At 35.5% G+C, this 25074-nt stretch overlaps 3 protein-coding genes across 4 annotated transcripts in view; 2 read left to right on the top strand and 1 right to left on the bottom strand.

The window, feature by feature from the left end:
• Nucleotides 1-25074, top strand: part of mwh (multiple wing hairs) — a 446956-nt gene that overhangs the window by 186278 nt on the left and 235604 nt on the right. The gene's annotated exons all lie outside the window — the stretch shown is intronic.
• LOC142237516 (uncharacterized) lies at nucleotides 1261-6712 on the top strand. The gene is made up of 3 exons (XM_075308874.1): nucleotides 1261-1488; nucleotides 1562-1708; nucleotides 5918-6712. Exons 1-3 carry the CDS (start codon nucleotides 1302-1304, stop codon nucleotides 6628-6630), a joined length of 1047 nt encoding a protein of 348 aa, XP_075164989.1. The 5' UTR covers nucleotides 1261-1301; the 3' UTR covers nucleotides 6631-6712.
• Nucleotides 16644-19216, bottom strand: LOC142237508 (uncharacterized). The gene is made up of 3 exons (XM_075308864.1): nucleotides 18941-19216; nucleotides 18722-18868; nucleotides 16644-17982 (listed from the first exon to the last, which is right to left on the bottom strand). Exons 1-3 carry the CDS (start codon nucleotides 19161-19163, stop codon nucleotides 16814-16816), a joined length of 1539 nt encoding a protein of 512 aa, XP_075164979.1. The 5' UTR covers nucleotides 19164-19216; the 3' UTR covers nucleotides 16644-16813.

Genomic DNA, 25074 nt, shown 5'->3' with positions numbered 1-25074 from the left:
ATGTTGATTGCAAAAATCAATTAATTTTAAGAATTAAAAACTTAACTATTTTCAATCACTTTTTAAACTGTCTTTGTGGTTTCAGTTTGATTACAAATTGATTGTTTCATATAAAATTTTATTTAAAAATTTAACAAAAAATTTCATCACTTTTTTAACTGACTTAGTCTTCTGAGTTTAATTAAAAAGTTTATTGTAACAATTATTTTTTTAATTAAAAATTTAAAAATTTTCAATTATTGACTTAATTACGTTAATGCTTCTATCTTGATTAACCCTTGTGCACTCCTTGGATCAATTTCACACAACTTTGATTTTAAAACGTAATTTTTATTCTTTTTGTTATTAGATATTTTTTTTGAAACTTTTTTTATCCATTACAGGGATGAAATAAGTGTTTTTGGAAGATAATAATAAAAATAAAATATTTCCATAATCCGCACAGAAAAAATTTTTTTTTCTGATTCAAGCACGAAATTAATTGATCCAATTAATTTTTTAATTGAAATGTCTTCAATCACAGAAATCATAGTATCAATTAAAAAATTTATTGAAGGTCAATTAAAAAATTAATTGATCAAATTAAAAATTAATTGATACTATTAATTTTTGTAATTGATTTTTGTTTCAATTAAAAAATTTATTGATTCAATTAAATTTTTAATTGAATATTTTTTCAAAATTCAATTAAAATTTTAATTGGAAAATTTTTCGTGAAATTTGTTTCTGTGCGATATATAATAATACGCACGTTGAAAGGCCACTTATCCAAGGAGAGCACAAAGGTTAAAAAGTTAATTGTATCAATTAATTTATTAAAAGAAAAAATTTTCAAAATTCAATCAACCTTTTAATTGGAAATATTTTGGTGATATTTTTTTTTCAGTGAGGGACGAATGCTATTGAATTTGTTAGACATAAAAGGGTCCTTCTTTATTCAAAATTAAAATTAACAGATCTTCCCATAGAATATTATGAACATCTTAGCCCAGGTTAGAAAAAGGGGTGTTACGTATTTTTTTGTAATTTCCGGTATATTAATGGAATTACCATTTATAGAAGCATGAGATCACGTAGTGAATATAGAGTAGAACTTGCCTGCAGTATTTAGATGTTTGTTATGAATGAATGAATTATTGTTTGCAATATACAAAAAAAAAAAACAAAACAAAAAAAAATATTAAGTAATAGGATGAATTATTTCAATGGACCAATTGGGATTTGTAATTCTCATAAATAGCAAATGAATTTGGGGAATAGGCATCATTAGTGTATTGCTTGCATTAAACTCGTCTTACAATATGAGAACTTTTATACTATTCTGTTGCATTGCCTTAGCTGCGGCTGGATATGCTCCTTATTATCCTTATGGCATGATGGTTCCACAACCACTACCGACATATGAACCATTGTGTGGGGTTTTGAATGGAGCTTTCAAGACTTTCTACAATTTTCAAGAATTTGCTGAAGTTACCAAATATAATTCTAGTAAGTGACGCATTATCATTTAGGTGGCAAAAAATAAACGGATTTAATGATTTCTTATTCTCTCCATATATAGATATCAAATTCTTTTGCAATGGTCCTTGTCCCGATGTTCAAAAGAAATGTACTGCTGATGAGCCTATATGTGCTAGCGATGGAACCACAACTAGGACTTTTGAGAATACCTGTGCCATGGCCAAGGAAAAACTTTTAACTCAAGCAAGTAAGTACTCGTAAATTGGAAGATGGGCTTTATATCAGAGTTTTGTTAAACTTCTAGATGGCCACCGTGATAATAGAACACAATTAGGGAAGATTTTGTATAAAAATTATTACAGTATAAATGCATACACAAATTTTTTTCTGATTCAATCACGAAATTAATTGATCCAATTAATTTTTTAATTGAAATGTCTTCAATCACAGAAATAATAATATCAATTAAAAAGTTCATTGACAATCAATTTAAAAAAATAATTGATCCAATTAAAAAATTAATTGATTCTATTAATTTGTATGATTGATTTTTGTTTCAATTCAAAAATTTTTTTAATCAATTAAATTTTTAATTGAATATTTTTTGAAATTCAATTAAGATTTTAATTGGAAAATTTTTCGTGAATTTTTTTTTCAGTGCATGTAATGAAAATGTGGCACATTTTGATCAAAAGGTGGCACAAAAGTGTAAAAAGTTAGTCAGTAACACAAAAGCACCACTGCTCTTAAAAGGTGGCATATTTTGCATTCTTGCCAAAAATTGGTTCCATGTTCTCTGCCCAAAAATAACATTGTGCTCTTGAAACATGTTTGAGGTGATAAAATTCCTTCTCAGCGTATTGATTTGGTTTAGAAAAGGGTTTTTTGAACTCCAATGAAATTAATACTTACTATAATTGGCACAAAATATTCTGTAAAATCAATTGCTTTAACAGGTTGGCTGATAAGTCCCCGGTCTAACAAAGAAAAACACATAGTTTTTGTCAAAATTCGTTTTTATTATTCAACATAGTTCCCTTCAAGAGCGATACAACGATTATAACGACCTTCCAATTTTTTGATACCATTTTGGTAGTACTCCTGCGGTTTTGCCTCAAAATAGGTCTCAGTTTCGGCGATCACCTCTTCATTGCAGCCAAATTTTTTCCCTGCGAGCATCCTTTTGAGGTCTGAGAACAAGAAAAAGTCGCTGGGGCCAGATCTGGAGAATACGGTGGGTAGGGAAGCAATGCGAAGCCCAATTTATACATTTTTGCCATCGTTCTCAATGACTTGTGGCACGGTGCGTTGTCTTGGTGGAACAACACTTTTTATACCCTCCACCATAGGATGGGGGGTATATTAACTTTGTCATTCCGTTTGTAGCACATCGAAATATTGTTCTAAGACCCCATAAAGTATATATATTCTGGGTCGTGGTGAAATTCTGAGTCGATCTGAGCATGTCCGTCCGTCCGTCCGTCCGTCTGTTGAAATCACGCTAACTTCCGAACGAAACAAGCTTGGCACAAGTAGTTGTTATTGATGTAGGTCGGATGGTATTGCAAATGGGCCATATCGGTCCACTTTTACGTATAGCCCCCATATAAACGGACCCCCAAATTTGGCTTGTGAGGCCTCTAGAGAAGCAAATTTCATCCGATCCGGCTGAAATTTGGTACATGGTGTTAGTATATGGTCTCTAACAACCATGCAAAAATTGGTCCATATCGGTCCATAATTATATATAGCCCCCATATAAACCGATCCCCAGATTTGACCTCCGGAGCCTCTTGGAGGGACAAAATTCATCCGATCCGGTTGAAATTTGGTACTTGATGTTAGTATACGGTCTCTAACAACCATGCAAAAATTGGTCCATATCGGTCCATAAATATATATAGCTCCCATATAAACCGATCCCCAGATTTGACCTCCGGAGCCTCTTGGAGGGGCAAAATTCATCCGATCCGTTTGAAATTGGGTACCTGATGTTAGTATACGGTCTCTAACACGCATGCAAAAATTGGTTCATATCGGTCCATAATTATATATAGCTCCCATATAAACCGATCCCCAGGTTTGAACTCTGGAGCCTCTTGGATGAGCAAAATTCATCCGATCCAATTGAAATTTAGTACGTGGTGTTAGTATATGGTCTCTAACAACCATGCAAAAATTGGTCCATATCGGTCCATAATTATATATAGCTCCCATATAAACCGATCCCCAGATTTGACCTCCGGAGCCTCTTGGAGGAGCAAAAGTCATCCGATGCGGTTGAAATTTGGTACATTTCGTTAGTATATGGCCTCTAACAGCCATGTAAAAATTGTAAAATTTTATTACTATAGAAAGTTTTGTCAAAATGTCATTTCTATAGAAAGTTTTGTAAAAAGTTTATTTCTATAGCAATGTTTGTCAACATTTTATTTCCATAGAAAATTTTGTCAAAATTTTATTTCTATAGAAAATTTTGTAAAAAATTTATTTCTGTAGAAAATTTTGCCAACATTTTATTTCTATAGACAATTTGGTCAACATTTTATTTCTATAGAACATTTTGTCAACATTTTATTTCTATAGAAAATTTAGTCAACATTTTATTTCTATAGAAACTTTTGTCAAAATTTTATTGCTATAGAAAATTTTGTCAACATTTTACTTCCATAGAAAATTTTGTCAACATTTTATTTCTATAGAAAATTTTGTCAAGTTTTTATTTCTATAGAAAATTTTGAATTTTATACGAATTTTATACGTATTTAATCGGCCTTTTTTTTGTTTAATATATACCCCTTATAGACTAACTTACAATTTAGAAGACAGTGTTAAAAAGTTTTACGATACCTTGCCATCGGCAAGTGTTATCGCAACCCAAGTAATTCGATTGTGGATGACAGCCTTTAGTAGAAGTTCCTACGCAATCCATGGTGGAGGGTACATAAGATTCGGCCTGGCCGAACTTACGGCCGTATATACTTGTTTCTTCTTCATATGGGGCCGTTTTGCCGCGATTTCGACATTCAAGCGCTCCAATAACGCCATACTGTCACTGTTGATGGTTTTTCCCTTCTCAAGATAATCGATAAAAATTATTCCATGCGCATCCCAAAAAACAGAGGCCATTACTTTGCCAGCGGACTTTTGAGTCTTTCCACACTTCGGAGACGGTTCACCGGTCGCTGTCCACTCAGCTGACTGTCGATTGGACTCAGGAGTGTAGTGATGGAGCCATGTTTCATCCATTGTCACATATCGACGGAAAAACTCGGGTGTATTACGAGTTAACAGCTGCAAACACCGCTCTATTATGAGCGGTTGTTGTGTTTGGTCAAATGTGAGCTCGCGCGGCACCCATTTTGCACAGAGCTTCCGCATATCCAAATATTGATGAATGATATGACCAACACGATCCCTTGATATCTTTAAGGCCTCTGCTATCTCGATCAACTTCATTTTACGGTCATTCAAAATCATTTTTTAATTTTTTGATGTTTTCGTCGGTAACCACCTCTTTCGGGTGTCCACTGCGTTCACCGTCCTCCGTGCTCATTTCACCACGCTTGAATTTTGCATACCAATAAATTATTGTTGATTTCCGTCGGGCAGAGTCCGGAAACTCATTATCAAGCCAAGTTTTTGTTTCCACCGTATTTTTTCCCTTCAGAAAACAGTATTTTATCAAAACACGAAATTCCTTTTTTTCAATTTTTTTCACAATAACAAAACTTGCTTCACAAAAGACGCTCTATTTCACAAACTAATTGACTTACAGACGTCAAATATTGACACGAATCATTTGAAGGTTGGTACTATATAAAAATAATATGCATTTAATACTAGCAACGCCATCTATGTGTCAGACTGGGGACTTATCAGCCAACCTGTTATAGATTAATTGGGAATTTCTTTTGCCTTCGATTTAGAAGTAACGATTTTTTTCTTTGTGTATCTAACCTGAAAAATTGTATACGTAGTTTACGTATAAAATTTTTTTGATTGTATTTTGCAAAAGTCTATTCGATATCTCAATCTTCATAAAAACGCACAAAAAATATTATCAAAAAATTTCCAATTAAAATTTCAATTAAATTCTAAAAAATTTTCTATTAAAAATTTAATTGGTTCAACAAATTTTTTTAGTTCAAATCAAAATCAATTACAGAAATTAATAGTATCAATTACAGTTTTAATTTGATCAATTAATTTTTTAATTGACGTGGTGATTGATGCTATCATATGTGTGATTGAAAAAATTTTAATTAAAAATTTATTGGATCAATTAATTTGAAGACAAAAAATATTTTTTTCTGTGAACAATGAATTTTCTCCACGAAAAAAAAAAAAAACAACAAATATTTTTGATCTGAACTTAGAATATTGTATATAATTTTGTTGTAGCTGGTTTTTATGATGATCGCATAAACAAAATACTTGAATTTATATTTTCTAGATTGGGTACAAATTTCGTCTGGTCCTTGTTCCAATGATGCTACTACCACTGCTCCTGTCACAACTACTCCTACCACAACCACTATCCCTAGTACAACTACTCCTGCTACAACTACTGCCACTACTACTACTCCCCCTACAACTCTACCACCTACTACCTTACCACCTACTACTTTACCACCTACTACCTTACCACCTACTACCTTACCCCCAACTACTTTACCCCCAACTACTTTACCACCTACTACCTTACCACCAACTACTTTACCCCCTACTACCTTACCACCAACTACTTTACCCCCTACTACCTTACCACCAACTACCTTACCACCTACAACTTTACCCCCTACAACTTTACCCCCTACTAATTTACCATCTACTAGTTTACCCCCTACTACCACTATTCCTACCACCACAATTCAACCACAAGTTGATCCAGCAGTACAACAACCAGAGTCAACACCAATACCACCCGCAGGCAACGTAGACATTCAAGCTTTCGATGATATTGTAGACCCAGCTACAGTGGCACAACCTCAAGTACAACCCATGACTGTTGGCTATCGTGTTTATAATGGCAATACATTTGGAAATTATGCTGAAAGAGATATTTATGTGGGTTCAGATGGAATCCAGCCTGAAGTTAGGGCTTCTTTTATCGCTTTGTTGGAGGAATTGCAACAATCGCAACCACCCAGCAATCCTGAACAATGAAAATTAAATTTTTGACCCATGTAATCATCCATAACGAAATTCGAAAAATATATAATGTCAAGAATAATTATGAGAAAACAAACGCATTTAATTATTTTTATACCATATACTATGACAATGAAGCTATCGTCTGTCTGTGGACAAGTTTTTGTTATCAAAGTCTAGTCTAGATATCGCTCTGTGAGACCTCAAACCAATAGCTTTGGGTGATACTATAATTTTTTCCAGCTTTAAGCAAAATCGGTTAATAACTAAGGCTATTATGATCAAATTTGGGAAAATCGGGCGATACATATATATGGGAGCTATATCTAAACCTAAACCGATATCGATGATTCTTTGCAGGTTTAATTAGTACTATAGAATATTAAATTTTGGGTAAGATCGGTTAATATTCTTTTTATAACCTGCGCCACACTGTGCACGCAGAGAAGAAACATGATTGCCACAATCATATTCGAAGAGCAAAATAATATGATAGCAGCTATTTTTGCGGCGACCATGTAACATTTTAACCTGCAACCATGTTGGCTCAGTGAACATGGTTCTAAGAAAAATACAATTGTCCTCATCTAAAATGTTATTATATTGATAAAAAGAATTTTGTTTCCATTAAAAGACAATGGTCACGATCTAAAATGTTATGTTATTCGTCAAAAATGTTTTTCTTCTAGTTAAAAGAACATGGTCACAACCTAAAATGTTTTGATTTTTATGAAAAAACTTTTCGTCGTCGAAAAAATGACGCCACTTGAGAAAAGAAAACACAAAATCAACTTTATTTATTTGTTTTTATTTATTTATAAACTAATTCATTGTTTATTTGTATTTATAATGTCGTGCAAGCAAACTTCACATATTTTTACACACTCTAGTTTGGTTCAATTTCAACAATAAGTAATCATTCCATATTTACTTCGTGCCCATCAAATGAACAAACGCAGACATCATGTAACTCCAAATAAAAATAAATTATACCATATATCAAAATGCAGAACAAAAACCAGGTATATTTTTTTCAATTACACTTTCCTTTTTTGTATTCACATAAAACCACGTGCCATTTCTGAATAAATAAATTAACACAAAACACAATAATTCCGTATTCTCCGTCCATTCCAAGAAACAATCAACACACGACTGACGCGCAAAATGAAAATCGTGTGTACCTGCTCAATGTTTTTATAAAATTCTTGTCGCTGCAAAAAAATTAAAAAATTAAATGGTCACGAAAACAATGTACATGGTCTTTATGGCCATGTAATGGTTGTAGAAATGTCTATACGCAAACTATAAAAATATTTTTTTCTCTGCAAAAAAGTCAAAAAATTGAATGGTCAGATACATGATTTTCCTGACCATATAATGGTCTCAAATTCTATCATTTAAATAATAGAACATGTTTGCGGCATTTGAGAACCATTTAAATGCTTATTACCAACATATATTTTTCTCCGCTCGAAAATTATTTTTACAAAGACAAAATACATGGTTTTCGCGACAATTACATACTCTAAATAAGCATTAAATGGATGCGGCAACCATGTCCAAATATGTTTTTTCTGTGCGTGTGGAACAGGGTATTGTAAGTTAGTGCATATGTTTGTAACACCCAGAAGGAGACGAGATAGACACATGGTGTCTTTGGCAATAATGCTCAGGGTGGGTCCCTGAGTCGATATAACCATGTCCGTCTGTCCGTCTCTCCGTCCGTCCGTCCGTCCGTCTGTCTGTAAACACATTTTTGTGATCAATGTCTAGGTCGTAATTTAACTCCAATCGCCTTCAAATTTGGCACATGTTCCTCATTTGGGTCAGAATAGAACCCTATTGATTTTGGAAGAAATCGGTTCAGATTTAGATATAGCTCCCATATATATCTTTCGCCCGATATGCACTAATATGGACCCAGCAGCCAGAGTTTTATACCGATTTGTTTGAAATTTTGTACAAACATAACACTTAGTCGTACAGTCAAGTGTGCACAATTTGATTGAAATCGGTTCAGATTTAGATATAGCTCTCATATATATCTTTCGCCCGATATGGACTTATATGGCACCAGAAGCCAGAGTTTTATCCCGATTAGCTTGAAATTTTTCACAAGGAGTACAATTGGTAGTATAGTCATGTGTGCCAAATTTGATTGAAATCGGTTCAGATTTAGATATAGCTTCCATATATATTTTTCGCCCGATATGGACTTATATGGCCCCAGAAGCCAGAGTTTTGGCCCAATTTGGTTGAAATTTTGCACTAGAAGTACAATTAGTAATATAGTCATGTGTGCCAAATTTGATTGGAATCGGTTCAGATTTAGATATAGCTCCCATATATATGTTTTTATGATTTCGACAAAAATGGTCAAAATACCAACATTTTCCTTGTTAAATCGCTACTGCTTAGTCGAAAAGTTTTAAAATTACTCTAATTTTCCTAAACTTCTAATACATATATATCGAGCGATAAATCATAAATAAACTTTTGCGAAGTTTCCTTAAAATTGCTTCAGATTTAAATGTTTCTCATATTTTTTTACTAAAATTGTGTTCCACCCTAGTGCATTAGCCAACTTAAATTTTGAGTCTATAGATTTTGTAAAAGTCTATCTAATTCTGTCCAAATCGAGTGATATTTAAATGTATGTATTTGGGACAAACCTTTATATATAGCACCCAACACATTTGACGGATGTGATATGGTATCGAAAATTTAGATCTACAAAGTGGTGCAGGGTATAATATAGTCGGCCCCGCCCGACTTTAGACTTTCCTTACTTGTTTTTTACTAAAAGTGTATTCCACCCTAGTGCATTAGCCAACTTAAATTTTGAGTCTATAGATTTTGTAAAAGTCTATCTAATTCTGTCCAAATCAAGTGATATTTAAATGTATGTATTTGGGACAAACCTTTTTATATAGCACCCAACACATTTGACGGATGTGATATGGTATCGAAAATTTAAATCTACAAAGTGGTGCAGGGTATAATATAGTCGGCCCCGCCCGACTTTAGACTTTCCTTACTTGTTATGGTTAACTTTGGGAAAATCAGGCGATACATATATATTGGATCTACAGTGAGGAGCAAAACCCAGTGCATGTTTACACTTTTTGCATTTATTATACCCACCACCATAGAATGGTGACGGGGGTATAATAAGTTTGTCATTCCGTTTGTAACACATCGAAATATCGATTTCCGACTATATAAAGTATATATATTCTTGATCAGGGAGAAATTCTAAGACGATATAGCAATGTTCGTCTGTCCGTCTGTCTGTCTGTTGTAATCACGCTACAGTCTTCAATCATAAAGCAATCGTGCTGAAATTTCGCACAAACTCGTCTTTTGTCTGCAGGCAGGTCAAGTTCGAAGATGGGCTATATCGGTCCAAGTTTTGATATAGCCACCATATAAACCGACCTCCCGATTTGGGGTCTTGGGCTTAAAAAAACCTTAGTTTCTATCCAATTTGCCTGAAATTGGAAATCTAGAAGTATTTTATGACCACAAAGAGGTGTGCCAAAAATGGTGTGTATCGGTCCATGCTTTGGTATATCCCCCATATAGACCAATCTCCCGATTATATTTCTAGGGCTTCTAGAATCGATAGTTTCCATCCAATTCGCCTGAAATTGGAAATCTAGAGGTATTTTAGAACAAAATGGTGGGTATCGGTCCATGTTTTGGTATATCCCCCATATAGACCGATCTCCAGTCTTTACTTCTTGGGCGTCTAAAATCTGTAGTTTTTATCCAATTTGCCTGAAATTAGAAATCAAGAGGTATTTTAAAACCCTAAAGAGGTGTGCTGAAAATGGAGAGAATCGGTCGAGGTTTTGGTATATTCCCCATATAGACCAATCTCCCGATTATATTTCTAGGGCTTCTAGAATCGATAGTTTCCATCCAATTCGCCTGAAATTGGAAATCTAGAGGTATTTTAGAACAATAAAGAGGTGTGCCGAAAATGGTGGGTATCGGTCCATGTTTTGGTATATCCCTCATATACACCGATCTCCAGTTTTTACTTCTTGGGCGTCTAAAATCTGTAGTTTTTATCCAATTTGCCTGAAATTAGAAATCAAGAGGTATTTTAAAACCCTAAAGAGGTGTGCTGAAAATGATGAGTATCGGACCATGTTTTTATATAGCCCCCATATAGACCGATCTCCACATTTTATTCTTGGGCCGTAGTTTTTATCCAACTTGCCTCAAATTGGAAATCTAGAAGTATTTTAGGACCATAAAAAGGTATGCCGAAAATGGCGAGTATAGGTCCATGTTTTGATATAGCCATCAGATAGACCGATCTCCCGATATTACTTTTTGGGCTTCTAGAAACCGTAATTGTTGTCCACTTTGCCTGAAATCGAAAATCTGGAGGTTTTTAGGAATATAAATAGGTGTGCAAGAAATGATTTTATTTTTTAGGCTTCTAGAATCCGCAGTTTTTATCTAATTTGCCTGAAATGAGAAATCTAGAGGTATTTTAGGACCTTAAATATGAGAGCCGAAAATGGCGTGTAGTGGTCCATGTTTTGGTTTATGTCCCCAATAGACCGATTTCCCGATTTTACTTCTTGGGCTTTTAGAAACAATAGTTTTTTTTAATTTGCATGAAATTTTAAATCTAGAAGTATTGTAGGAACATAAAGAGGTGTGCCGAAAATGGTGAATATCGGTCCATGCGCACTGATAATAAAAATTGCTTGAAACTGAATTATAGTTTCCAGATTTTACTTCTGATAATCGTTTAAATAATGGGGCTAAAAATCTACAGATGTTAGATTTTAAATCAAGGCGTTATTTCATCGCTTTCTTGCACACTTGCACACGATGTTTATAATTCTTCTAAAACTCAAACATATATGGTTCTTATAAATCCAGAATCTGATCTAGTCTTCATAGGTAAAATCTTTGAATTTATCTTCGGGAAGTGTACTGGTTGAACTGATCTGCTTGTCATCAAATCGTCCTGAATTTTTCACAGGAAACTATAATATTTGATTCATGGTGGTGAATATTTAAGATTCGGCCCGGCCGAACTTACTGCTTTATATACTTGTTATTAAATAGGAAATGTCCAGTAAGGCTTACAAAGATTGGGTCGTTGATGACTGGAAATAAGTTAAATGGTCAGATGAAAAAAAAATAACCCGTTTTTAATCTGATGCAATAGAACATTACTGGTAACGACCTCCGAACATTACTGGTAATGACCTGGTAATGACATTTGTGATGTGGTGTTTTTGGAGACTTTGTCAGGAGACTTGTCGTAAAACATAGAGGGAGAAGCTTCATGGTATGGGGATGTTGACATACTTGGCCGTTGGTTAGTGATAAGGAATCATAAAACAAGTATATACGGCCGTAAGTTCGGCCAGGCCGAAGCTTATGTACCCTCCATCATGGATTGCGTAGAAACTTCATCTAAACACTGCCATCCACAATCGAATTACTTAAGTTGCGGTAACGCTTGCCGATGGCAAGGTATCTTAAAACCTCCTAACACCATCTTCTAAATTGTATGTAAGTCCATACGTGGTATATATTAAATCAAAAAAGATCGATCCAATACGTATATAATTCAGTTTGACAAAGTAGACATAAAATTTTGACAAAATTTTCTACAGAAATAAAATTTTAACAAAATTTTCTATAGAAATAAAATTTTGACAAAATTTTCAAAAGAAATAAAATCTTGGTAGATTATTTTTGGCTCGAGTGGCAACCATGATTATGAACCGAATAAAATTTTAACAAAATTTTCTCTAGAAATAAAATTTTGAAAAAATTTTCTATAGAAATAAAATTTTGACAAAATTTTCTATAGAAATAAAATTTTGACAAAATTTTCTATAGAAAGAAGATTTTGACAAAAATTTCTACAGAAATAAAATTTTAACAAAATTTTCTATAGAAATAAACTTTTGACAAAATTTTCAAAAGAAATAAAATCTTGGTAGATTATTTTTGGCTCGAGTGGCAACCATGATTATGAACCGAATAAAATTTTAACAAAATTTTCTCTAGAAATAAAATTTTGAAAAAATTTTCTATAGAAATAAAATTTTGACAAAATTTTCTATAGAAATAAAATTTTGACAAAATTTTCTATAGAAATAAAATTTTGGTAGATTATTTTTGGCTCTAGTGGCAACCATGATTATGAACCGATACGGACCAATTTTTGTGTGATTGGACCAATTTTGGTATGGTTGTTAGCGACCATATACTAACACCACGTGCCTAATTTGAACCGGATCGGATGAATTTTGTTCCTCCAAGAGGCTCCGGAGGTCAAATCTGGAGAATGTTTTATATGGGGGCTATATATAATTATGGACCGATATGGATCAATTCTGGCACGGTTGTTAAAGATCATATACTAACACCATGTTCCAAATTACAACCGGATTGGATGAAATTTGCTTCTCTTGGAGACTTCGCAAGCCAAATCTTGGGACCGGTTTATATGGGGGCTATATATAATTATGGACCGATGTGAACCAATTTTTGCATGGTTGTTAGAGACCATATACCAACACCATGTACCAAATTTCAGCCGGATCGGATGAAATATGCTTCTCTTAGAGGCTCCACAAGCCAAATCTGGGGATCGGTTTATATGGGGGCTATATATAATTATGGACCGATGTGAACCAATTTTTGCATGGTTGTTAGAGACCACATACCAACACCATGTACCAAATTTCAGCCGGATCGGATGAAATTTGCTTCTCTTTTAGGCTCCGCAAGCCAAATCTGGGGATCGGTTTATATGGGGGCTATATATAATTATGGACCGATGTGAACCAATTTTTGCATGGTTGTTAGAGACCATATACCAACACCATGTACCAAATTTCAGCCGGATCGGATGAAATATTCTTCTGTTAGAGGCTCCACAAGCCAAATCTGAGGGTCCCTTTATATGGGGGCTATACGTAAAAGTGGACCGATATGGCCCATTTTCAATACCGTCCGACCTACATCGATAATAACTACTTGTGCCAAGTTTCAAGTCGATAGCTTGTTTCGTTCGGAAGTTAGCGTGATTTCAACAGACGGACGGACGGACGGACGGACATGCTTAGATCGACTCAGAATTTCACCACGACCCAGAATATATATACTTTATGGGGTCTTAGAGCAATATTTCGATGTGTTACAAACGGAATGACAAAGTTAATATACCCCCATCCTATGATGGAGGGTATAAAAAGGAGACTACCTTGATATTGTGCAATCAAATTTGCCTGAGTGTGTGGAGTTTTGCGCCTACCTTGAGGATCAAGTTGTTTTCCAAAAAGACGGCAAACCCAAGCATACTTACAAAATAGCAAGGAATGGTTGTCGGAGCACAGTTCTGAAATGCTCAAAAAAGCACCAAAAAATTAGCGATGAGATCTAGAGCCAAGTTCAACACAAGTAGGCGGATATTCCAAAAGAAATAATAAAAAAAAACTTAGTAGAAGTATGTCAAGGCGAGTTAAAACCATAATTAGGAATAAAGGACTATGGGCTAAATACTAAGACATTTGATTTTAATGTATTATGCATAAAGTGCAAAACTGGATTCAGACTTACTTTTATTTTATTTTAATAAATGCATTAGTATAGGTATATAATTTATCTGAATGTACAGTTTTTTTGTTCATCAGGAAATAAAGTATAAATGAAATAAATTTTGTGGCAATTGGACTCAATAGACGGTGTAAGCAAATAAAGCATACTCTTAAGTGGTCAACATGCACTCGGTTTTGCTCCCCACTGTAACAGGTAGGCTGATAAGTCCCCGGTCTGAAACATAGATGACGTCGCTAGTATTAAATGCATATTATTTTTATATAGTACCAACCTTGATTCGTGTCAAAATTTGACGTCCGTAAGTCAATTAGTTTGTAAGATAGAGCGTCTTTTGTGAAGCAACTTTTGTTATTGTGAAAAAAAATTGAAAAAAAGGAATTTCGTGTTTTGATAAAATACTGTTTTCTGAAGGGAAAAAATACGATGGTAGCAAAAACTTGGCTTGATAATGAGTTTCCGGACTCTGCCTCAGGGAAATCAACAATAATTGATTGGTATGCAAAATTCAAGCGTGGTGAAATGAGCACGGAGGATGGTGAACGCAGTGGACGCCCGAAAGAGGTGGTTACCGACGAAATCATCAAAAAAATCCACAAAATGATTTTGAATGACCGTAAAATGAGGTTGATCGAGATAGCAGAGGTCTTAAAGATATCAAAGGAACGTGTAGGTCATATCATTCATCAATATTTGGATATGCGGAAGCTCTGTGCAAAATGGGTGCGAGCTCACATTTGACCAAAAACAACAACCGCTCATAATAGAGCGGTGTTTGCAGCTGTTAACTCGTAATACACCCGAGTTTTTCCGTCAATATGTGACAATGGATGAAACATGGCTCCATCACTACACTCCTGAGTCCAATCGACAGTCGGCTGAGTGGACAGCGACCGGTGAAGCGTCTCCGAAGCGCGGAAAGACTCAAAAGTCCGCTGGTAAAGTAATGGCCTCTGTTTTTTGGGATGCGCATGGAATAATTTTTATCGATTATCTTGAGAAGGGAAAAACCATCAACAGTGACTATTATATGGCGTTATTGGAGCGTTTGAAGATCGAAATCGCGGCAAAACGGCCCCATATGAAGAAGAAAAGAGTGTTGTTCCACCAAGACAACGCACCGTGCCACAAGTCATTGAGAATGATGGCAAAAATTCATGAATTGGGCTTCGAATTGCTTCCCCACCCACCGTATTCTCCAGATCTGGCCCCCAGCGACTTTTTCTTGTTCTCAGACCTCAAAGGGATGCTCGCAGGGAAAAAATTTGGCTGCAATGAAGAGGTGATCGCCGAAACTGAGACCTATTTTGAGGCAAAACCGCAGGAGTACTACCAAAATGGTATCAAAAAATTGGAAGGTCGTTATAATCGTTGTATCGCTCTTGAAGGGAACTATGTTGAATAATAAAAACGAATTTTGACAAAAAAAAATGTGTTTTTTTTTGTTAGACCGGGGACTTATCAGCCAACCTGTTATGGTACATTGTGCTAGTATATGACCGTTAACAACCATGCCTAACTAGGTCCATATCGGTCTATAGTTATATATAGCCCTCAGATAAATCGATCCCCAATCACACAAAAATCGGTCCATATCAAGTTCATAATTGTATATAGCCCCAATATAAGCGACGCCCATATTTCAATTCTGGCTCTCTACGTACCGTGCAAAAGTCCATATCGATTCGTAATTATTTGTAGACTTACTTATACATACCTTTTTTGTCTGGTATATACCACGTATGGACTAGCTCACAATTTAGAAAACGATGTTAAGAAGTTTTAAGATGCCACATCCCAAGTAATTCGATTGTGGATGACAGTCTTTCGTAGAAGTTTCTATGCAATCCATGGTGGAGGGTACATAAGCTTCGGCCTGGCCGAACCTACATCCGTATATACTTGTTAATTCTTATTCTATTTAAACAAAAAGGCAAAATTACCCATTATGAAAAAAGCTTCTTGTACCACAGAAGAGTATACAAATTTATAATTAAAATTGAAACAACGAAAAATTTTCCTAAACACAAAGAAACTTTTCCTTATTACAATGATTTTTTGTTTTTAATAACGAAACATTTCATATTTTTGATGAGCATTATCATTGCAAATTTGTCGTTACATGAAATAATGAAATTTTCTTTGTGTGGATTGATCTAATATTCTGTAAGATAAATAAATTGTAATTAAAAGAAAGTTCATAGAAATTGCTTTAATAATTTTTTCCATTAAACTTAAGACACGAATCTATACGAAAAACATTTACTGATTCAACAAAATAGCCTTTAAATTCAAACAGAATTTTTGTTGTTGTGGCTGTCATATAAACTTTGACAGCTACTTATATCAGAGAGAACTTGGTAACACTTTATGCTATTTACAGTGTACATCCTTAACATGGATAAAATAAAACAATTAAATTACTCTATAATATTTTAATCGACATATTTATTAATTTGAATTTTGAAAAAAAAAAATTATATATTTTACCTAAACTTTTATGTCTATTCTACTATCTGAATTCCTTGAAATTTAGAAAAAAAATCCTATTAAAATTGCAGTTTTAATTCGTTTAAATTACACATATTGTTTAGGGTTGTTCGGATTGATTAATTTGACTTAGCAAGTCAAGAATTGATTGTATAACATCAGTTTGAGAACCATTCGAACCAACATAAATGTCTCGTTCAGCGTAGTTACCGAATCTGTTGCGGTTATAAGTACGATAATCGACATTGTTAGATCGGGTTTGGGAGTTAACTAAAGCCATGAGATTAACCAAGTTGGAGGTGTCCGCGGAGTTTTGTGAAATGCTAGTTGGATCTATAATATCATCGAGGGCTTCGATATCGACGGCACCTCCTTCTCCTCCAGCTGGGGGTTGGGCTACTGGTGCAGGTGGTTGGACTTGTGGTTGTTCTTGTGCTGGTGGTTCAACAGGGGTTTCTGCTCCGGGTTGTTCTGGTGCTGGTGGTTGAACAGGGGTTTCTGCTCCGGGTTGTTCAGGTACTGGTGGTTCAGCAGGGGTTTCTACACCAGGTTGTTCAGATGCTGGTGGTTGAACAGGTGTTTCTGCTGCGGGTTGTTCAGGTGCTGGTGGTTGAACAGGGGTTTCTGCTGCGGGTTGTTCAGGTGCTGGTGGTTCAGCAGGGGTTTCAGCTCCGGGTTGTTCAGGTGCTGGTGTTTGATCAGGGATTTCTGCTCCTGGTTGTTCTGGTGCTGGCGTTTGAGCAGGGATTTCAGCTCCGGGTTGTTCTGGTGCTGGTGTTTGAGCAGGAATTTCTGCTCCGGGTTGTTCTGGTGCTGGTGTTTGAGCAGGGGTTTCTGCTACGGGTTGTTCAGAAGCTGGTGGTTCAACTGGGGTTTCTGCTCCTGGTTGTTCTGGTGCTGGTGTTTGAGCTGGAGTTTCTACTCCAGGTTGTTCTGGTGCTGGTGTTTGAGCTGGGGTTTCAGCTCCTGGTTGTTCTGGTGCTGGTGTTTGAACAGGGGTTTCTGCTCCGGGTTGTTCTGGTGCTGGCGGTTCAACTGGGGTTTCTGCTCCTGTTTGTTCTGGTGCTGGTGTTTGAGCAGGGGTTTCTGCTCCGGGTTGTTCAGGTGCTGGTGGTTCAACTGGGGTTTCTGCTCCTGGTTGTTCTGTTGCTGGTGTTTGAACAGGGGTTTCTGCTCCGGGTTGTTCAGGTGCTGGTGGTTGTACTTGTGGTTGTCCTGGTAACGTAGGTTCAACAGGAGGGCAGGGTCCCTCAGAAATTTGTACCCAATCTAATGGAGAATGGATCATTGGAGTTAGTGGAAAATAAAAACTGTATAGGAAATTGATTGGTTTACGGTTTGTCAAACCGATCCTTAAGATCTTGTATATAATTAATTTGATATATATTTAATATGAGACAAGCAAACTACTCTAGTTATAGCTGAAGAAATATACTACACAATTCCACATTCCGATTTTTATAATTGGTTAACTGTATTACTTAGATAGTTGTTTCAAAATATCCTTGAGAGTCAAAGCGGAAGAGGTTGTTAGCATGCCTGCTTTGCGTTTAAAAGATCATGGGTTCAATCCCAAATTATACTCTCAGAAATACTGATAAACCTTTCAGAATATTTCAAAGTTTTTTTAATGATTTCATACATATATGATACTCCGTTTGCATTGGGCTATACACAGGAGGTCCTTGTGATTAAGCTAAACATGGTTTCGGGTAGCATTCATAGATAAGAGAAAAGTTCTTCACATCATATACGACAATGGACTGAATAGTCTATAGGATCTTAAAGTAACTGACTAGTCCCATACATAATACAACCCAACTATCCAACTATAAGACTAGTAACCTTGTTGAAGGATGGGGTTTAAAAATAAGGAGATACTATTTCCTTCCGATATTTAGAAGTACACTTTTTCTCAGACAGCTAGAAGAATCTCTATAGCTATACCACATCAATATATTGTTTGTAAAGTCTTCCAAGGAAATCAGTAACTTCCAGTTTTACTTACTTGCATTAGTAGCAATTGCTTCCTTGGCCATGGCACAGGTACTCATGAAAGTCTTAATTGTAGTTCCATCGCTACCACATACAGGAGCATTTTCGTTACAATTTTTCTGAACATCAGGACATGGACCATTGCAAAAGAGTTTAAAATCTAAATGGATGAGGTAAAATAACAATCAATATTATTTATTTCGAGCATATTAAATGATAATTGCCAACTTACTGTAATTGTTTCTAACAGCCTCTGCGAATTCTAGGATGTTGGAGAATGTCTTATAAGCTCCATTCAAAACTCCACAAACTGGTTCATACATCATCATTGGAGCCTGAGGCTGATATGAGGTATAAGCCCAAGGATTTGGCGGGGCATAGCCGCCATAAGGATAATAGGGAGCATATCCAGCCGATGTTAGAGCAATTAAACAGGCCAAAATGAAAGTCCTCATAATGTCACTGTGTGTATTACGTTACTCAAAGCAATACGCTAATGATACCTATTCCCTGAATTGAGGAACTATTTATGGCAAATTGTAATAGAAGTTTATTCTCCATTGTAATTGATTACATATGTCAAAGTTTTCTTTATTTTAGAATCGAAATTTTCTAACTACAAGTTGTTAACATTTCATGTAAACATTGGAGTTCTCTACTCTACGTGATACAATGCCTACATAAATTAGAATTTGAAGACAATTGTATTATTTAAAAAATTATAACTATTTTGCATCTTGGCTACAATATGAAACAAATGTTTGAGGCAAGTGAGCCACTGCTAACTATTAAGAAATAATATTTTTTGAAAATAAATTTGTATTCTATCATCATAATGTAAATCTTCAGAATATTGATAATATTTTGAATTCATATATTTCCAAAGGTGATCAATGGTTATATAGATATTTAGAGAAATAGCAGTACTTGTTAAGATGACATATTTTCTTTTTATGCAAGGATGACATATCGCGGGCCTAATTTAAAGCGACCGGATAAAATTCTTTCCTGCATGAGGTTCCAGGAGGAAAAATCTTGGTGGTCGGTTTATATTGGAGGTTGATTACTAAAAAGCATCAGATGAAATTTGCGCCCTCCCGGAGGTCAAATATGGGGATCGGTTTATATGGTAAGTATATATAATTATGGGCCGATTATGATTAATTTTTGTAAGATTAGATGAGATTGGATGACATTTGCTCCTTCCAGAGGAACTGAAAGTCAAAGTTGGAGTTCGGTTTATAGCCTTCATATAAACCGAACTGCAAAGTAGACTTTCAGAGCAAAAAACAAGTACATATATACAGCAGTAAGTTCGGCCGGGCCGAATCTTAAATACCCCCAACCATGAATCAATTATTATAGTTTCCTTTGAAATTTCAGGAGGGTTTGATGGCAGATCAAGCAGAGAAGTTCAATCAGTACACTTCCCGAAGATAAATTTAAAGATTTTACCTATGAGGACTATATCAGATTCTGGATTTATAAGAACCATTTTTGTTTTAGTTTTAGAGGAATCATTAACATCTCTTGTAAATGTGCAAGAAAATTATAAACTAACGTCTTGATTTGAAATCTTAAGTCTGTAGATTTTCACCCGAGAAGTAAAATCTGGAAATTTTACATTGAGTTTCAAGCAATTTTCATGCGCCTTCTATACCCTCAAGAAGTGAATTCGGTCTATATGGAGGCCTTACCAAATAGGACCGGTTTCTACAAGTCCAAGAGGTAAAATCGGGAGATCGGTCTATATGGGGGCTATACCAACCCATAGACCGATACTCACCATTTTTGGCACACATCTTTGGTCCTAAAATACCTCTAAATTTCCAATTTCAGGTAAATTGGATAAAAACTGCGGATTCTAAAATCCCAGGACCCCAAATCGGGAGGTCGGTTTATATGGGGGCTATACCAAAACAAGGACCGCAAACATTTTTATACCCTCCACCATAGGATGGGGGTATATTAACTTTGTCATTCCGTTTGTAACACATCGAAATATTGCTCTAAGACCCCATAAAGTATATATATTCTGGGTCTTGGTGAAATTCTGAGTCGATCTAAGCATGTCAGTCCGTCCGTCCGTCTGTCCATCCGTCCGTCCGTCCGTCCGTCTGTCCGTCCGTCCGTCTGTCCGGCTGTCCGTCCGTCTGTGGAAATCACGCTAACTTCCGAACGAAACAAGCTATCGACTTGAAACTTGGCACAAGTAGTTTTTATTGATGTAGGTCGGATGGTATTGAAAATGGGCCATATCGGACCACGTTTACGTATAGCCCCCATATAAACCGATCCCCAAATTTGGCTTAGGGAGCCTCCCGGAGCAGCAAAATTCATCCGATCCGGTTGAAATTTGGTACGTGGTCTTAGTATACGGTCTCTAACAACCATGCAAAAATTGGTCCATATCGGTTTATAATTATATATAGCCCCCATATAAACCGATCCCCAGATTTGACCTCCGGAGACTTTTGGAGGGGCAAAATTCATCCGATCCGGTTGAAATTTGGTACCTGATGTTAGTATACGGCCTCTAACAACCATGCAAAAATTGGTCCATATCGGTCCATAATTATATATAGCCCCCATATAAACCGATCCCCAGATTTGACCTCCGAGCCTCTTGGAGGGGCAAAATTCATCCGATCCGATTGAAATTTGGTACCTGATGTTAGTATACGGCCTCTAACAACCATGCAAAAATTGGTCCATATCGGTCCATAATTATATATAGCTCCCATATAAACCGATCCCCAGATTTGACCACCGGAGCCTCTTGGAGGAGTAAAATTCATCCGATCAGGTTGAAATTTAGTACGTGGTCTTAGTATACGGTTTTTAACAACCATGCAAAAATTGGTCCATATCGGTCCATAATTATATATAGCCCCCATATAAACCGATCCCCAGATTTGACCTCCGGAGCCTCTTGGAGGGGCAAAATTCATCCGATCCGGTTGAAATTTGGTACCTGATGTTAGTTTACGGCCTCTAATAACCATGCAAAAATTGGTCCATATCGGTCCATAATTATATATAGCCCCCATATAAACCGATCCCCAGATTTGACATCCGGAGCCTCTTGGAAGAGCAAAATTCATCCGATCCAGTTGAAATTTGGTACATGGTGTTAGTATATGGTCTCTAACAACCATGCAAAAATTGGTCCATATCGGTCCATAATTATATATAGTTCCCATATAAACCGTCGCCAGATTTGACGTCCGGAACCTCTTGGAGGAGCAAAAGTCATCCGATACGGTTGAAATTTGGTACATTTTGTCAATATATGGCCTCTAACAGCCATGTAAAAATTGGTCCATATCGGTCTTTAGTTATATATAGCCGATGACTTATTACACAAAAATTGGTCCATATCGCCAAAAATAATCTACCAAAACTTTATTTCCATAGAAAATTTTGTCAAATTTTATTACTATAGAAAGTTTTGTCAAAATTTCATTTCTATAGAAAGTTTTGTCAAAAGTTTATTTCTATACAAATGTTTGTCAAAATTTGATTTCCATAGAAAATTTTGTCAAAATTTTATTTCTATAGAAAATTTTGTAATCTACCAAAACTTTATTTCCATAGAAAATTTTGTCAAATCTTATTACTATAGAAAGTTTTGGTAAAATTTCATTTCTATGGAAAGTTTTGTCAAAAGTTTATTTCTATAGAAATGTTTGTCAAAATTTTATTTCTATAGAAAATTTTGTAAAAAATTTATTTCTGTAGAATATTTTGTCAACATTTTATTTCTATACAAAATTTTGTCAAAATTTCATTTCTATACAAAATTTTGTCAACATTTTATTTCTATAGAAATTTTTGTCAAAATTGTATTGCTATAGAAAATTTTGTCAACATTTTACTTCCATAGAAAATTTTGTCAACATTTTATTTCTATAGAAAATTTTGTCAAGTTTTTATTTCTATAGAAAATTTTGTCAAAATTTTATTTGTATAGAAAATTTTGTCAAGGTTTCATTTCTATAGAAAATTTTGTCAAAATTTTATTTCTATAGAAAATTTTGTCAAACTAGATTATATACGTATTTAATCGGCCTTTTTTGTTTAATATATACCCCGTATGGGCTAACTTACAATTTAGAAGACAGTGTTAAAAAGTTTTACGATACCTTGCCATCGGCAAGTGTTATCGCAACCCAAGTAATTCGATTGTGGATGACAGCCTTTAGTAGAAGTTCCTACGCAATCCATGGTGGAGGGTACATAAGATTCGGCCTGGCCGAACTTACGGCCGTATATACTTGTTTGGCTCTAAAATACCTCTAGATATCTAATTTCAGGTAAATTGGATAAAAAGTTCAGATTCTAAAATCCCAAGACCCCAAATCGGGTGGTCGGTTTATATGGGGACTATATCAAAACCTGGACCGATATAGCCCATCTTCGAACTTGACCTGCCTGCTGACAAAAGACGAGTTTGTGCACAATTTCAGCACGTTTGTTTCATTATCGAAGACTGTAGTGTGATTACAACAGTGTGTCTTAGAATTTCTCCCTGATCAAGAGTATATATAATTTATATAGTCGGAAATCGATATTTCGATGTGTTACAAACGGAATGACAAACTTATTATTCCCCCGTTACCATTCTATGGTGATGCGTATAAAAATAAGAAAACACTTAAACAAGTTTTTTTCCTTTTTTATACCCTCCACCATATTAACTTTGTCATTCCGTTTGTAACACATCGAAATAGTGCTCTAAGACCCCATAAAATATATATATTCTGGGTCGTAGTGAAATTCTGAGTCGATCTAAGCATGTCCGTCCGTCCGTCTGTTGAAATCACGCTAACTTCCGAACGAAACAAGCTATCGACTTGAAACTTGGCACAAGTAGTTGTTATTGATGTAGGTCGGACGGTATTGCAAATGGGCCATATCGTTCCACTTTTACGTATAGCCCCCATATAAACGGACCCCCAAATTTGGCTTGCGGGGACTCTAAGAGAAGCAAATTTCATCCGATCCGGCTGAAATTTGGTACATGGTGTCAGCATATGATCTCTAACTACCATGCAAGAATTGGGTCACATCGGTCCATAATTATATATAGCCCCCATATAAACCGATCCCCCGATTTGGCTTGCAGAGCCTCTAAGAGAATCAAATTTCATCCGATCCGGCTGAAATTTGGTACATGGTGTATGTATATGGTCTCTAACAACTATGCAGCAATTGGTCCACATCGGTCAATAATTATATATAGCCCCCATATAAACCGATTCCCCGATTTGACTTGCGGTGCCTCTAAGAGAAGCAAATTTCATCCTATCCGGCTGAAATTTGGTACGTGGTGTTAATATATGGCCTCAAATACCAAAATTGGTCGAAATCGGTCCATAATTATATATAGCCCCCATATAAACCGATCCCCAGATTTGACCTCCGGAGCCCCTTGGAAGAGCAAAATTCATCGGATTCGGTTGAAATTTGGTACGTGATGTTAGTATATGGTATCCAACAACCATGCAGGAATTGGTTCATATCAGTCCATAATTATATATAGCCCCCATATAAACCGATCCCCAGATTTGACCTCCGGTGCCTTTTGGAGAAGCAATATTCATCCGATCTGGATGAAATTTGGTACGTGGTGGTAGTATATGATATTTAACAGCCATGCCAAAAATGGTCCATATCAGTCCATAATCACATATAGCCCCCATATAAACCGAACCAGAGATTTGGTTTTGGAGCCTCTTGTAGGAGCAAATTTCATCCGAGTCAGTTGAAATTTGGTACATTGTGCTAGTATGTGGCTGTTCACAACCATGCCTAACTAGGTCCATATCGGTCTATAGTTATGTATGGACTAACTCATAATTTAGAAAACGATGTTAAAAAGTTTTAATATACCACAACCCAAGTAATTCGATTGTGGATGACAGTATTTCGTAGAAGTTTCTATGCAATCCATGGTGGAGGGTACATAAGATTCGTCCTGACCGAACTTACGGCCGTATATACTTGTTTATTTTTTCCTTTTTTATTTAATTTGAATAACGTACACATATAAAAAAGTTAATTTTTTTCTCTGTCTCTCCCTACTTCTCTGTTAATATCAACAACAAATAAATATTTATGACAACACTGGATCCGAGATATTATCCTAGCAGAAAGGAAATATGTTATCATATCTTTATTGGAAGGTCTCTGAAGCCATTGGTAGCCTTTGGAACTATATTGATTCAGATCATGTTGAGTCAAAATTTTCCAAGTATTTACAAAAATATTCTGTTAATGAGATTACAAATATTCTGTTAATGTCTAGCTCCAGCTGCATAGCCATAATTTTTTAAATAACAAATTTTTTTCATATTCCCATTT

Source organism: Haematobia irritans, chromosome 5 (assembly GCF_050003625.1).
Source record: "Haematobia irritans isolate KBUSLIRL chromosome 5, ASM5000362v1, whole genome shotgun sequence".
NCBI classification, from domain to species: Eukaryota; Metazoa; Arthropoda; class Insecta; order Diptera; family Muscidae; genus Haematobia; species Haematobia irritans.
Note: the sequence above shows the minus strand (reverse complement) of the source record. Positions and strands in the feature narration are given on the sequence as shown.